The sequence below is a fragment of the Trypanosoma grayi genome, assembly GCF_000691245.1.
Source record: "Trypanosoma grayi strain ANR4 Tgr_2347_V1, whole genome shotgun sequence".
In the NCBI taxonomy this organism is placed as follows: domain Eukaryota; phylum Euglenozoa; class Kinetoplastea; order Trypanosomatida; family Trypanosomatidae; genus Trypanosoma; species Trypanosoma grayi.
This window is the reverse complement of record NW_008827965.1, coordinates 1-848: the sequence shown is the minus strand read 5'-3', so window position 1 is coordinate 848 and position 848 is coordinate 1. Positions and strand designations below refer to the sequence as shown.

The 848-nt window shown below is 51.8% G+C and overlaps 1 protein-coding gene across 1 annotated transcript; it reads right to left on the bottom strand.

Annotated features, from left to right (window-relative positions):
- Positions 1-279: 279 nt before the first annotated feature.
- Positions 280-816, bottom strand: DQ04_23471000 (receptor-type adenylate cyclase; the record flags this gene model as incomplete). The annotated part of the gene is made up of 1 exon (XM_009318166.1): positions 280-816. The coding sequence occupies one exon, from the start codon at positions 814-816 to the stop codon at positions 280-282; it is 537 nt and encodes a 178-aa protein (XP_009316441.1).
- Positions 817-848: the final 32 nt, after the last annotated feature.

Here is an 848-nt window from a genome sequence, read left to right as displayed (position 1 = left end):
GTCTATATTATGTTCTCTCCGCAGTGAAGGTGGGCCTCAGTGTGGGCCAACATAATAGCGAGGTTCAGAGTGTTCGGGGAGGGAGTTCTCAAACAATTTAGCTTTTCCAGGTATCAAAACAAATCCTCCTCCAGAAACAACAAACACAAGCCTCTTTGATGGTTAAAAATAAACCAAACATATCGTACTAAAGGTCAATGTAAAACGGCAGTCTCAGATAAACATACAGAGGGACAGCAACGTGTCTGCTCCTAAAATCCAACAAAAAATTCTCCCACTCTAGCTATTCGTGACAGAGATAACATCATCTAAATCATCACCAAACACCTCAACGGAACCCAATTCCGGGTACGCCCCGAAGCCACGGCCAATGAAGCCACCTCCCTGATCCTCCCCACAGGAGGATAGCCGCTGCAAAAAGGAAGGCAAATTCACTGTGCTAGTTGCAGACACAAGCGAATGAGCCTCATGTGCGCACCCCATACGCTGCATGACCTTCTCGAGTTTCAGCGAGAGACGCAATAGCAGCAGACGACAGTATTCGTCATCAGACACAGACGAGGTCCTCGGCGGCAGACGAACACTCCAGCGCTCGCAGTACGGCTTCAGCACAAGCAAACGCTGCTGCGGGGTGAAGGCACCAAACACAGTCACCAGCACAAGGTTGCTGAATGATGCACGTCCACTCAAGCAGCTTACACTGGAATCAGGCTCACTGCTCGACGCACCATCCCCCTCGTTGTGAACGAAGACATCCTGCCGGTCAAGCCGCAGTGCGGCGAAGGTGCGCCCGGGCACAGCGTTCAGCTGGTACATCTCCACAGGCACAGTCACACCCCGAAGCGCCA